The 13,317-nt window shown below is 43.3% G+C and overlaps 1 protein-coding gene across 6 annotated transcripts in view; it reads right to left on the bottom strand.

Annotated features, from left to right (window-relative positions):
* Positions 1-13,317, bottom strand: part of SUSD6 (sushi domain containing 6) — an 87,834-nt gene that overhangs the window by 40,055 nt on the left and 34,462 nt on the right. For 3 of the 6 annotated variants that reach the window (XM_074584847.1, XM_074584845.1, XM_074584846.1), the window contains 2 exons: positions 9,040-9,226; positions 4,480-4,509 (listed from right to left, as the gene is read on the bottom strand). In XM_074584847.1, coding sequence (XP_074440948.1) covers positions 4,480-4,509; positions 9,040-9,160 — 151 coding nt within the window. In that variant the 5' untranslated portion in view covers positions 9,161-9,226. Of the gene's footprint in view, positions 1-4,479; positions 4,510-9,039; positions 9,227-13,317 lie in introns of those variants that run through there. The other 3 variants (XM_074584849.1, XM_074584851.1, XM_074584848.1) reach the window with 2 other exon arrangements.

The following is a 13,317-nucleotide window of genomic DNA, read 5'->3' on the forward strand; positions in this document are numbered from 1 at the left end:
CCCCTGTCCCCCATGCAGTCATACCACTGCCCACCCAAGGATCCAAGTCTTACAAGTGATCAGCTCATTACTGCAAAGAGCTGCTTAAAGTGGTAGCAAACATGAACAAGGCAACACCGACAGGAAAAAATGAAGTAGAAAGAAAAAAAGAAAAGAAGAAAAGAAACAGTGCTCTGAAAAGGTGCTCCAGCCCTGAGGAGCCTCCACAGCTGGAGGCACGAGCCAAGAGGCAGTTAGGTCTCCAGGGTGCTAAGCGGAGACAGAACTTCCAGCACAGCACCCACACTGCACTTCAAGTCTGTTCGCCCACCAGAGGTATTGCCTTACCCCAGCAGACAGCGATGTGGTCACCATTGCATGCACCTCCTCTCCCACACTGAAATGCACTAATGGTGCCTGACTGCCAGTCTTGTGATCTGCCTCAGACCAAATTTGACAACTATTTGTTTCACTACTGCTTCAGTGACACAAAATTGAGCTCTTTATTGGTACAGGATCCATCTTCAGCTCTCTCAGCAGGTATATCTCCCCCAACTATTCCAAAAAGTGGAGTCTAGCTTACTAAATGCCACGGAGGAAACAGCCACCATCGAAGCAAACTGTCAACTTAAAGATAACATTTAAGTATTTCAGAAGTAAATGCAAATAAAGAGATTCAAAGTGGGAAGGCCCGATGGTTAAAATTACGCTAGCTCAAAGACATCACATTTCTACATCACAGCAATACTCATTTCTGCTTTGGGCTACTAGCAATATTTGCAACAAGACTAGCTTGTTGGGAAAGACAAAGAAGTGGAGGATTAAAAGAATACAACTGGAAAAACAAATTTGCCATCTTCATGGATTTCACTAAGACTTGCACTCAGACGCAAACTCACCACAGTTTGTCACTATGTTCAGATTTTTCAGCTTACATACCAAAACCAAATAATTTCCTCAGTTGAGAGAAAAGTGAAAGCTGAACCTAAACACTCAAATGATAAAGCCTTTATCTTTTCTTAGTATCTTATAACCTAAGCCAGTTACTTCCAAGGAAGTGTTTACGATGAAACCTGAAGGCTGTTCTCCAGGAGCATTCAAAGGTTACTTTCACTAGGGAAAGCAAAACCAGAGACAGACAGATAATACAGACCATTACAGTTATGGTGCTTTGCCTGTGCTAAAGGGAAGTAAAGGTGTGCTGCAGCGTAACGCGTGGCTCAGCACCACTCTGACAGTACCAGCCCTTTTCAAGAAGCACGTCAGCAGGCCTAAAACTTGAACTACTGGAGACAGATTACACAACAGGCGCATCTCCAGGATTCCGAATTTCAAAGTTACTGCTCTGAAGGTAGGAGTGGAACAGGCTAGAAGAAACAAAACCCCCACGCTTCTCCCCTCCTAGCCAAAGATAAATTGACAGCTGTGGGTTTTGTATGGCACACCAGAAATAGGTTCCTAAAGGCCTCTGCTGCATCAGGTACAGCTTTCGGAGATAAGTCTCCAGGGTGGTCCAGAATAGAGGCAGCACCAGAAGTCCCTAACACACACATACAGTGACACACAGACCCCACCTGGAAAGCACCACCACCAGCAGGGAGTGGTACCTTGGTGTTGACAAGGATCCAGGGTGTAGCAGCTTTAATAGGTTTATCTTGTTTACAGTGTTCCTCTACAGCGGGTGTAGCAGCCAAACAAATGCAGGACAGGGGAAGAGCAAAGCAGCTTTTAACTGTAAAACTGAACACAAACTAAGAAAAGTAGAACTTTCTCGGAAAGCCACAGATATTTCTCTGAACATGGCAGCAACTTCCACTTGAAATTCCTCCCTATGTCTTGTTTCACGCACAGTTGCTATAAGGGCTTCTGCAGTTTCTCTCCCCCTCCAGGTCCCCAGACATGTTGGAGCACTTATAGGCAGGCACAGCCAGTGCTCCAGTAACTGACATCTTCATCCTGCTCTGCTCCTGCCTTGAGGACATTCCTGCCTTGAAGCTTCAGTCCCTGGAGGGCACACACACTTTGTAACCCTCAAGTTTTTAAACTCTCTGCCAGTGTCTCATTAGTCAGTCCTGCTGCATATAGAAAAGCCTGAAAGGCCCGATGATGTAAAGGCGTATCCTGCATCCTCCTGCATTAAGACACTTTTACCTAACCATTAAAAAAATAAACACACACACACATATGTATTTCTACTAGAGTCCTCCCTCCCAAGGCCATACTGTTCACAACCATTCTAATCTGCTTGCATAACTGAAACACTACCTTCTTCCAGGACTTACACTACTTAACCACCAAGCCAATAATTGGCTTTTCAAACCACCAGGATCTTTTTCACAACTCCACCTATGGAAACCCTTCACCTTCCTGTTTTGCTGCACTCCTGTGTCCCTCGCCTTCCTAGAATTGTATTCTCCCATGATCCTCATTCACCTTCAATCTATTCTACCACCTTCCTACAAGTCTCCATTCACTTCTAGTCCTTTTCTAACCCTGAAGAGTTTCCAGATAGCTCCATTTCCATCAAAATATTCTAGTTCTACCTAAACCAGAATAACTTCACCTGCTGTCTCAGCAACTGATATCTCTGCTGAAAAAGAAGCAGAAGAAAATGCAAAGTTGCCTAAACAACAAAATTGGTAAGATCACGAAACAGCTTCATTCTCTTTCTGACCGACAATTTTATGGGTGCCTAAGGGTATGTCTGACACAAAACTCGTTATACATCATGTTCATGATCTTCTCAGGAACAGAAAATGTTCCTTCAAGCCAGAAAAGCAGCAGCAGCCTCTGGCTTTCTAGTTATGACTCTGCATGTGCCAGGCCTACCACACTTTGTACCTGTCTGTGGGTTGTAAACTCAAGACAATGTCCACCAGAGGTGCTTATCTCACTCAACAGCAAGGCAACATTTTTCCAATCAGACATGCCTCTCCCTCTACTGACAAAGTAAACGATATATCTCAAAAGCAGCAGCAATGTTTCCTTCTGTTCTCTAACAAGAAAGATTTTCCCTATTGAATTAAGATGGCTGGTTAGACCTAAAATGCTGAGTCCGCAGGATTTAAAGATGCTCTTTTGCTACCCTACTATTCAATTCTTCGGCTTCTGCTTCCCCTGAAATACTTCTTAACACACCAAGCAGATAAATGCACTTATCCTTGAATTCACAGCATTGGCCCTACAGAGAAGGAACACAGGAGATATCTCCATCCAACACCAGCCAGGCCAAGGTACACAAGCAGTGAGGAAGCATCCCCACAACCTCTTGAGATTAGGCAGTCTTCTCAACACAGGAACTCCAAAAGTTCCCCTTCCCCTTCCATAATAAAAGGATCACTGTACCAGGCTGGCCAAAAAGCTCTTTTTGTTCTTCAACAAGTCCCCTCTAGCACATCCTATAACTCATCTAAGCAGCCCCATACCTAAGGGGTTACTTCAAATCCCTTCAATGACATCTGGAAGCAAGAACTTCAACAGCCTTCCAACACTTTGCAGCAGCAGAGCCTCAGGGGAATTCCTGCTTGCAGAGAAAGATGAACACTCCCCAGAGGTTTTGGTTCATTAAAAGGAAAACGTTTTTTGAGATGCAGATCAGTGCACACAGATAAGCAAGACAACCTCTTGAGACAATGCCATAATACTGTCACTGGGTTCCAATTACTCTCACAAAGGTACAAGCATTTTTGAGCTTGCTGTTCAGGTGCCTTCAGCACCCTACCTTCACTCTTGACTATCAGCAGCTTGTTACCTGCAGTGTTTTAGCAATTCTCATCTAGACACAGACTGCTGGGTTTAACACAGGGCTTTGACAGATTCAGCCACAAAAGCTGACGACTCAGTCTACGGCTACCCACCTTGTGCTACCACTTGTTTCCCCCTTATCACCCATGTAAGCACACTAAGGACATATCTACTCCACAGATTTACATTTAGAACAGATACAGAAGCCAAATAACGCTTTGCAATTCCTCCCAAAGTTACGTACATCCATAACATGCACACAGGAAAGATTTTAGACTTCTTCCAAGCACAGGATATGAAAAGCAGGAGTATCCAACGGAATATATCCAAAGTCATGCTTCACCTTTCTTGATTAAAGGAAACAAGGTTTTTTGCCTTAGCTTGCCCTCCCTGTCCTCTCAGTCCTCTCTGGCAGCCTCTCAAATCTCTCACAAGCAGCATCTCTCTCCACATTTTAATGAAATATTTATTCTATTTGTTTTTTCTTGAGTCATTTGAAGTTAAATGCTATAGAAGGCACAGGGATCCCTTCAAGCACAGTGAAACATATGAAGTTGATCTCCCTTTCTCGAACTGAGGGCAGACATCTTTCCTGAATACCAGGGATAAAAGTGGAAATGGGACATAGAGATGGATCTCAGACTATCCAACACAACAAAAGTATAATGGGGAATCCTAGCTCATAGCCACTTGTATTAACCAGTAAAACATCACACTCATTTCTCATGATACAGCAGTGAATATAAGTCTACTCACATGCAGGTCCTTTGGATTTGCTGAGCCAACCTAGGACAGACAAAAGTAAAAATCAGGATTACTATTATGCTTGCTTTTATTCCTCAGTCAACCATTAGAATTGGTTAAAATTAAACAAGCTGTCTGGAAGGAAGGAAGGAGTTACTTACTACTCCCTTACTACTCCCTTCAAGCCAGTTGCTTAAATAGCACTGCCTGGATCAGTGTACTAACAGTGTGAATATTATTATTTGAATAGCCTAATTCTGGGCCCGTCTGCATCTGCTTCCTAGCCACCTTTGCAGCCTGGCCATTATTCTGCAGCTCCTCACCGTGCTCTTCTATACTACTCTGCTCTTACTAAGTTCTACAAAGGGACCAGAAAGAAGAGTTGCACCTAAAACTGCTCCCCCTTTTCTCCATGGAGAACTACACATGTCTTTGGGCTGACCCTGTAATTTCTCCAAACATGAAGCATGCAGGTTAGAATCAAGATCCTCTGCTCACGCACAACACCTCCCACATTTCTGTCTGGCCATCCAATGTTATAGTGTCCTTGTTTTCATGACCATTGAATTCATCCTTAGCTGTATCCCCGCAGCCTTCCTTTCAGCTGCACAATTAGAGACAAAGGAAACCTCTGCTTTGCACAGATTCCCAAAGAATAGGAACAAGTCTGAATCTGCTCAATGACTGGAGTGCGCTCTAACAAGCTGTTCTATGCAATGCAAACAAATACCAGCGGTATCCAAGAGCTTCTGTGCAGAATAACCTTGGCACTGAAAAGACCTTAGAACAGCAAGCAGCAGATTGGCTGCATTTGCGTCAGAGACAACACACAGGAATGAAGTCGTTTCAGTTTATTCAAGCTCAATTTATCACTTTAATGGCAATCCTAGAAATTAAAGAGCTAGCTTTATAGTGTTTCACACGTGATCAGTCAACAAAAATCAGGCTGTGTGTAAATCTAAATGGACTTAGATTCACTGAGCCTGCATTATTATTAATTTTTAAAGGTTAATATTTAAAGTCTCTTCTTCATGGGAATTGATGTTTGCTTAATTCAAGATGTTTAATACTTTTACCAACACCTTTACTTGCATTTCCCAGGACCAGGTGATGCTATTATCAATAATGAAAGGACCAACCTATGTTTTGATAGGTTTCTGACAGAGCTCTTTATGAATCTGAGAGTGATTACACCATTTGGAACACAAATGATGGGAAGCTTTCAGAGTATTTTAGAGACTACGTGTTAAAATTTAATGAACAACTTATTCTGATCTCCTGTCATCCTTCCAAAAATAGCCTCGCCAGACAGGAGGACCACTGTGAATGAGATATAAACACAAGGCCTTTGAGAGCTTGGGAATAACCTTAAAGGCCAGAGATGGGATGGAGAGGGAAGAAAAAAAATAAAAAAGAAAAAAATAGTCACAGTAACAAAGAAATATTGGAGAAGCGTTACCTGTAGAAAAGCAGACAAAATCATTGTTATTACTCCCCTCCAATACTTCAAAAATTCCCTATCTCTACCTACTAAGCACCCTGGCTCTTAGCTACATTCCAGATGAACCCTCAAAGAAAACAGAGGAGACAGACAAAGAACTAAGCCTCAGCATTTCAGGTCCTTGGCTTTCCAAGTCTCCTTGCCTGCTCATTCCATTATTTCACCCAACTAATCTTGGAGAGGCTGCCAGACAGAGAAAGAAAAGCCTAACAGTGATAAAGCTCAAAAAATATTTCTGAACAGCACTGAAGCTTCCATAAATCCTCCTCTTTTCACATAGCTTCGTTGCTTGCCCATCACCAAATGCTGTGTTTGTTTTGTGTTAAAACATGCGCAGCAGTTATTTTTATGTTCATGGATATCTTCCTGTGAAAAGGGAGCAGCTTCTCCAAATTCTGCAGCGTGCTTAGTGACTAAGCAACTTATCATACTCATCTCACGGCACTCCAGGATATTTGGATAGATTGCTTGAGACAAAGTGCTGAAGATTTTCCTTAAAAATTCATGCATAAATAAAATCAATTTATTACCAGAGGACAGACCAGATGCTTGCTGACTGGAAATGAGTCTGCCCTCTGCATTAACCACGTGGCAAAGAGAACACATTTCTGCCTAGAACATGAATATATCTCTAAGCCTCCTGGAACTCAAGCAATAGAATTTCTAAATAGCAAAATCATTGCAATACAATACACATCATATGGTTTTAGACATATGAATCACAAACTCTGCTTTCTCACTCAGAGCTGAGCCAGCCATTGTCTCCATGCTTGTCTGTCTTTTTATGAGAACATTCTTCAGCTTTTGTAGCAATTGTGAGCACGTCACGTTGGCCCCGCATTCAAGATAAGCATTACCACCAAGAGATTTAATACAAACACCTCCTTCATGTTAACATCGCTTTGCTCTGCCTGCTCTGAATGATTTCACTATGTAAAGTAATAAAGTAAGGATGGCGGGGTGGTTGGGGGACAAAGATGAGGGGAAGATGATTTTCCAAGCGCCTCGCCAGTATTCTTTGTTTCTCCATCTGGCTCTCCGCTCCTCGGCTGACTTGCTCATTAATGTTACTCATGGCTGGCGTGCTGCTGCAGGTGCAGCTCTCCGGGACCATGACGCATCATAGAGCAGCCCCATCCCTCCCAGCAACTGGCAGCTGGGTTGCTACTTCCCAGTCTCAGAAAACCTGTATATGGAAGCAGTCCTCAGTAAGCCCTTCCCCTCCCCCAAGATTTGTTCCCCTGCACGTCTTGCCCTCTGCTACGATCTTGGGCTCCCCTCCACACGCACTCACTTTCTCACTTCCCCTGCAGGAAATGGTTCATGCCTAGCCACCCTAATCCTATTTCGCTGATGATCTGCCTTGATCAGTTTACCACAGCTGGTTTCAGGTCCTGAAGCAAAAGGAACACAGAAAGGGAAACAATGCAGAACCGCTCTCGGACCTTCTGACATGCTTAACTAGTGCTTTTGTTAATGTGACTGGATGCCTCAAAAATGATACCGAAAAGGCTTTCCAGTATTGTGGCTGCCTTCCCCACCCAGCAGCCCTGTGCAGCACAAGGCATTTGCATACTGATTACAGACTCAACTGAAGGTGCCGCAGCTGTAATGGGAGTTTCAGTCGGGGATGGTGCACTCCAGCCCCAGGCTGGGAGGCATATCTGACAGGCCTACATCTGAAATGAGGCAGCGACACTATCACCAATAACAGCAAGGCTGGAAAAAAAAAATGAGGACAGACCAGATCCAAAAAGACCTTGTCCCTTTCCCACTCTCACTATCAGTTCTTGCCAATTTGTCACTCTCTCACGTGTGTGTCCCCCACCCCTCATTACATACAATGCCAAAATCAGGCCAGGAAGATATACAAGTCTGGGATATCTGATTTCAGCAGCCTCTCCCTTCCAACTCGAAAAGCCAGAAATACTAAAAGGAGATCAGCTCCTCCTCCAGCAGTTTTCAGCACCAGCAGACTTTTCCATAGAGCATCATCTTGGCTTTGAGTGCATCTGGCAACTAACATTTATTCTGCTCTATCACACAAAGGCCAATTCAACCTTCACTGATGCTGAAGAGCATTGGTCATGGGACATTTTCAGGTGCCATGATATGTCAAATAAATAGGACTTTTTAGATTTACATCAAGAACTGAGATTTTGTTTTAAGAGGTAAGCTGTTGGTCTACGTTTTACTTCAGCAGCTGTTGCAATCTATGTGCCTTTAGGGACTAATCTCCTTTAAAGTTCTGTGCAAAAGCACACAAAGTTATTCCTTCCATCCCATGCCCCTTGTGATCAGGCATCTCTCTACAGACAAAAAGTGTATCATGGCTGGTCTGAGAAAAAAGACGTATTTCAGTGTACACTGGGTAAACAAACACATACTTCACATCATGTAGCACCTTGTGAATATCAGTATAATTTTCTTCTTCCTCTCAATTCTAAAAGGCAGGTTCCCTCATCTCTGCTCACATTTTACATATCATCCCATTGCAGTGCTATTTACATTATTTACCACTCATCCATCAGATAAACATCAAGAAGTTAGAAAGGTGAGGAGGGGAAACCCAAGCACCAAAGAGGATCCAGTAGAGGGATGCAGTTAGCAGGTGATGAGGTGTCAGAAGATAGCACACAAGGAAACACTGAACAGATTCATCAGCTGTGCAAAGAGCTGAAGACAGTCTGTGCTTCCAAAACTACTTCACACAAGCAGTTGCTACATGGCATAGAGACAGGAGTGTCTACATGAGAATCTCACTCAAACAGACTGTGGTCCGTGCTCTTGAGACAGTCCAGCTGCAGTGAAGGGACGAGAATGGAGGGGAAAAAAATCTGGGGGAATCAAAATAACAGGGTAAAGGACAACCACTTATTTACTAATATGCAAGACTCATTCAGTTCAGACACTGCCCTTTACTTAACAAGCAGCTATGAAAGATTTCCTGTGAGTACTGAAAGATGTGTACAAACGCATCAACCGTCACCAGCTTTCTCATAAATACGTAAGCCCACCTCCATACTTATACATCTCCCCCACCCTGCAGTATATCCAAATGTTTCACTTACCTGTGGCCTGTGTTTCCAGGATAAAGGTACCAGAGATAACTAGCAGAAGAAATAACCCATGGCTAGTCAAGGCAAGAGACGATCCTGTGTTGCTCTTTGGTGCTACCATTCCATGGCACATCTTTTACCCACCAAAGTTTCTTTTTAAAAATTCCCAAAAGATCTGGTTGATCAGGAGCACCTTGGTCTACAAAAACAAAGAGAAAGAAAGAAACAGTAAGTGTTAAGCCAAACACCTACATCATCTGGGGAGAGGGGGAAGAGGGGAAATTCAGAAACAAACTAGAGCAACCTTTTGCATAGTAGGATTCCACAGTTCACAAGGAAACAGGAGCAGAGAAGACAATCTTCTGCACAGAAAATACTACAAGGAGCTGCATTATAGAGAGACTAGAAAATTTCACTCACCCTGTAGTATTTCAGGTATGAAGACTGCCTAGCTTACAATTAATTTCAGCTTTTCCTTTCAAGACAACCCCAGAGGACATAGCATCTGGGGAATTCGTTTCAAAATAACTTCAAGAGAGCCAGCCTTCCTACACCCCCACCACCTTTCAGAAGGTCTCCAAGACACAGTAGACTGTACTAGACAGCTAGGATAAATAAATCAAATGCTTCTTCAACCACCTGGAGAGGCACAGCAAACCTGACAGCCAGCTGGCAGGCAGGCAAACACACGCTTATGAGGAAGAATGTAAAACAGCTTGCAAACCTCAGGTATAATGTTCTGACAGTACAGAGCATAGCAATTAAAGTTGCAGGATGTGACACTGCTCATACCTGAGGACTGAGGGATTCAGTCATAGCCTATCAGGCAGTGTCACAGCAAAACCAAACTTGTACACAAACACACAAAGCACAGTTGGGAAATCAAGAAAGCACAAAGTTGAACCCCTACTTTTAATGAAGGAAAAAGACCCAGCAGAATACCTGTCCCACCAATCTAGTTTGGTTTTAGCCTGCGATACCTCCAACAGTAACTTTGGACCTGGATGAATGAACAACATCACACACGACTCCAATGCTGATGAAAGAAAGTTGGGACCAAAAATGTGTGTGTACTGGTTCTACAAAGCAAGAAGGAGAAAACTGGGATAAAGAAAACTGGGTGAGTGATGGAGTGGGGAAAAAAACAAACAAAACAAAACCAACAAACAAACAAGCCACATGAAGACACATTTCAACACTTCTATCATGTTATTCCTTACATAAACATCTAAAGCTCTCAAGGAAAAAAATAAAATTGCAGAAATTAATGTTTCTTTACACTTGACCACAGGAATACTTTCAATTTTGAGGGAAATCCCGTTCAGCCACAGCTCCTTCAGTTAAATGGATATTGATACTGAAGAGGCATTATTTATTTTTATTTTTTTTTGGCCAAGTTTCCCATAGAAATTCAAAACTGCTGGATAACTCCAAGCAAATCTGAGAGGTGCAGAGGTGGGTATCGTACTCCTTTGTACCCTGTGAGAAGAGATGGGAGACCTGAAGTTAGTGCTTCTACTACAAAGGGAAGGCAGTATGACTTTCAGATCCTTAAGTACTTCTGAGATTAAGTCAACATGCCAGCACTGACCAGAGAAACACACAACTCCAACAGCCACAACTCACACTTCCAGTTACTCAGGCAAAAAAGAAGCTGCATTATGGGGGGGAATATGTAAGTTTGTCATGAAACCTGGAAGTCATCCTAGTGAAAAGAGAGTTTCCTTAGTTCCATGTCATCACTATGCTCGCATTTCCTTCACAAAAGGGCTATCTTTAAGATTTGGATCTTTCGAGTCAATTAGTCTCTACCAAAGAATAATTCTCTGTCTGCATACACCCCCGACTTGAAATGTCATTTCAAGATGACATTTAAACTGCCATGTGGCAAGTCTGGAGCTGATGCTACAATAAACTCTGTGTCTGCCCCTTTTGTTTCTTGCTTCATTTGGAGGGGGAGGAAGAGAAGTGAAGCTATCCCACTCTGTGCCTGTAGCACCGCCTATACATTTCTCATATCTTCCACAGACAAGGAGCCAACGCTTTGTTCATCAAATTCCTACCATGCAGAAAGGAATAAGGATGCTGTCACTCACCTGCTAGCATTCCTTCAGCAAAAATTAAACCATGGAATGAAAAAATATTCCTCTGTGAAGAAAACCAAGCCAGCTAGTCTGTACCTCTGCCCCCTCCTCTCAAGTTAGGTCTCCCGCATGATTTTTAAGTTCATATACAATTGGAAGAGGCCAGCATCAAGCCTATACTCCAGGCCAACAGCTGGCTGCTTTCTTCCAAGAGTCACTGCTCTACACCAAATTACAGCTCTGACAAAGCAATACACCACCTTCAGCAAATGGCCCTTCTGATCAGATCAAGACAGGTCTGTCTTCCCCATTCCAATTTAATGAAGCCTCGTTAGTATAACAAACTCTACAAGTCTTGCCAAGGTATCTTTTAAAGGTGCCCTTCCCTGCCCTTGGAACAGTGCTTGCCAGGGACATATCAGTGGCCAGAAGGAGAGGTCGGGAAGAGGACATGCAGTTATCACAGAATTTTCTGAGCTGCCCGAGGTGTGCTACCTTGCCCCAGAGGCATTTTCCTCTCCCAAATATTGCATGTGGAAGCCAGCAGTTCAATTACAGCCTCTGAACAACAATCTAGTTAGAGATACCTAAAACAAGAATATCTTCTGGGGGAATCAATTATTGCATATTCTCTATTCACTAACACATTGCTCCAAAGCACAGTGCTGTTTCTCTCTTTTCTTCTAAAGTTGGAGACGGTTTCCCTGTGTCTTTTCAGCTACCAAGCCACTTGAGCCCCACGTTACCAGGGATCCTGTCTGTCAGAGGCTCGGGGCTGCCCCACAAGGAATGCTGTAAATTGCTGCTGCTGTGCCTACATTAACATCCCACTAAGCTGATTTAGTTTAGTGTGGGATTTGAAGGAGGCACAAAGGCAGCAAAACCATTTAGTGGAAGATAGCATCAATAAACCCCTCAGAATTGTTAGGAGAGAATGGGCACAGGTACCGCCTGCAAGGATTCTCCCTTGGGCTTCAGGCAAGTTACAAAACTTGTTCCCAGCCTTGACTTTTCCTTGGCAAAATTAGATGATGAAAGAGATTCTGGCTAGATAAGAAGGTATCCTTTCCTCCCAGAGGGGAGCTGGTGGTTGGGAAGCTATTTAGACAGACATTCAATTCTCTGAAAGTTGACTGTTGTTTTAGCACATTCCTCATACCTACAGCTCAGGGGGAAGCAGCTTTCATAACAATTCTTCAGGCCTCCACCTCCAGAAGTCAACTGGAGTGCACTGTAGAGCATACACGTTTGTCAGAGACACACTCTCAGGAAAGATAGCTTAACAATTCATGGGTATAAGTGAATCAAAGTGATTCCCTGTTTACACACAGCATTAAGGAACAGGCTGGTTTCTTTAATGGATCATAGAAACAATGAGGCAGAGGCCAACACTAGCACAAGTGTACAAAGTGAGGACACTTCAGACCTGTTTCACATATCACAGCCTAGGCTGACGGGTTATGGGACGATTAAGTTTAAACAGAGATGTTTTCAAAGACAATATTTAGTATAGCCAGCAGTTCCCATATATACAGTAAGGAGGGGAGAGGAGATTCTTCTCTGTTAACAGCAGTACGTCAATCATTAGAGGTATTTCTTTTGCTTTCTTTTTAATGTGCATTTTGAAAAGCACCTACTAAATACAGATAAGAAAATAAACTGTCCTTTATGGCCAAAAAGTCAATAGCCACACACCTTCTCAGGGAACGTTATGGGGGAAAAGTACTTATTGCTCCTGAGTTACAGTCATCCCCGGCTCTTTCTTTTCTTGAAGTCTTGTCATCAAGCAACCTTCCAAGTGATGCTTCAGCATTAGTGCCCCTCACTGCATGGCCAGCCCTGCTCACATAACAAGCAGTAGTTCACTTCAACATGAGCTCCCTGAAGCAGGCATCAGCTTCCACTGAAACCACACAGGCCAGACTTTCTGCTCGCTTTTAAACCACAATCAGACATTTCCAAAGATGACGGACGCGCTCACATATGGTAGGAGCATCTTCTAAGCTAAGCTGTTTGGGGACTTCTCCCATGTATCTTCTAGACCTTCAGAAGCTGCCAACTCACATCCTTTGATCCAAGATCCCTTCTTTTGGCAAGTTTCAAGTATGGCAAGCAGCATTCCAAACGTACTGAACACTTCCCTAAACAAACTGTGAAGAATCCAGGTTGAAGACCTGTTTTCCAGAAACGGTGGAACACGGGTACA

This window comes from Larus michahellis, chromosome 4 (assembly GCF_964199755.1).
Source record: "Larus michahellis chromosome 4, bLarMic1.1, whole genome shotgun sequence".
Lineage (NCBI taxonomy): Eukaryota > Metazoa > Chordata > Aves > Charadriiformes > Laridae > Larus > Larus michahellis.